This window comes from Gavialis gangeticus, unplaced genomic scaffold, assembly GCF_001723915.1.
Source record: "Gavialis gangeticus isolate Ggan-Ray unplaced genomic scaffold, GavGan_comp1, whole genome shotgun sequence".
NCBI lineage: Eukaryota > Metazoa > Chordata > Crocodylia > Gavialidae > Gavialis > Gavialis gangeticus.
Window position 1 is genome coordinate 4,384,175 of NW_017728973.1, and position 961 is coordinate 4,385,135.

General features: G+C 52.1%; 1 protein-coding gene across 1 annotated transcript in view; it reads right to left on the reverse strand.

The window, feature by feature from the left end:
- Positions 1–953, reverse strand: part of WIPF2 (WAS/WASL interacting protein family member 2) — a 29,941-nt gene extending 28,988 nt beyond the window's left edge. Inside the window, 1 exon segment of the mRNA XM_019506889.1 lies at positions 701–953. Within this exon segment, the coding sequence (XP_019362434.1) occupies positions 701–751 (51 nt within the window). The 5' untranslated portion in view covers positions 752–953.
- Between the last annotated feature and the right edge of the window lie 8 nt (positions 954–961).

The window sequence follows — 961 nt, forward strand, 5'->3', positions numbered from 1 at the left end:
CACCCTGCCCCCCCTGCCAAACTGCCCCTTCCATCTGAGAAACAGAGTCAATCCAGTTCTTCTAGTCTCATCAAGTACCCCCCAGTGCTGCAGCCCCAAAGGGAGGCGTAAGGGAAAATCCTAAAATTCCTAATACATCATTAACATGGACAACCAGAACCAGGCCATAATCCTCCCCTGCCTTACAGCTCCAAATCTCAGCTAGATGAACAAAGGCTTTGTGAGAGTGGGGCCCCTTTGGAGCCACTGACGGAAGAAGGGGATAGGGGGAGGGTCAGAGCCAGACCACAGCAACACATAGATCAGAGGGATCAAATCTAGCTCACCATCGCAGTCCACCCTAGGAGCCTTCTATTCCCTTGTACTCAAGTGGGGGTTGCGTTTGGGGGAGGCACTGTCTCTTACAAGAGACAGCAGTGGTGATGAGCTGGAGTTAGTCCCCTGCTGCTTGCTCCTGACTGCCTCTCCTCCTCCCCCAGTCCTGAGGTGCTTTTAGAATTCAATGGCAAGAAAGATTCAGCTTCAAGCCAGCAGCTCTGCCAGTGGGACACTTGTAGCACTTAGTCATGCCACTTACAGCTAGCAGGGAGCTCTGCTGACCACAGTGGAACATCCAGGGGTATAAGTGAAACGGGGCCAGATCAGGATTGTGCACCCAGGGAGCGACCTAATTAACAGGCTCTTTCATAGTGTACGACACCTTCCGAGCAGCATGTAGGCGCTCACTAATCCTCACAGGATTCATCCCCATCACACAGGCAGGGGAACAGCAGCACTGAAGAGCAAGATGACTTAGCCATGGTCATAGCAAGGTCCTGCATCCTGAGGAAGGCAGTGAAATAACCTAGAGCATCTAAGTCAGGGGTTCATAGATTTTACAGACATTAGGGATGGAAGGGACCTCAGGAGATCATCAAGTCCAGCCCCCTGCTCCAAAGGCAGGAAGTCAGCTAGGGTCAAA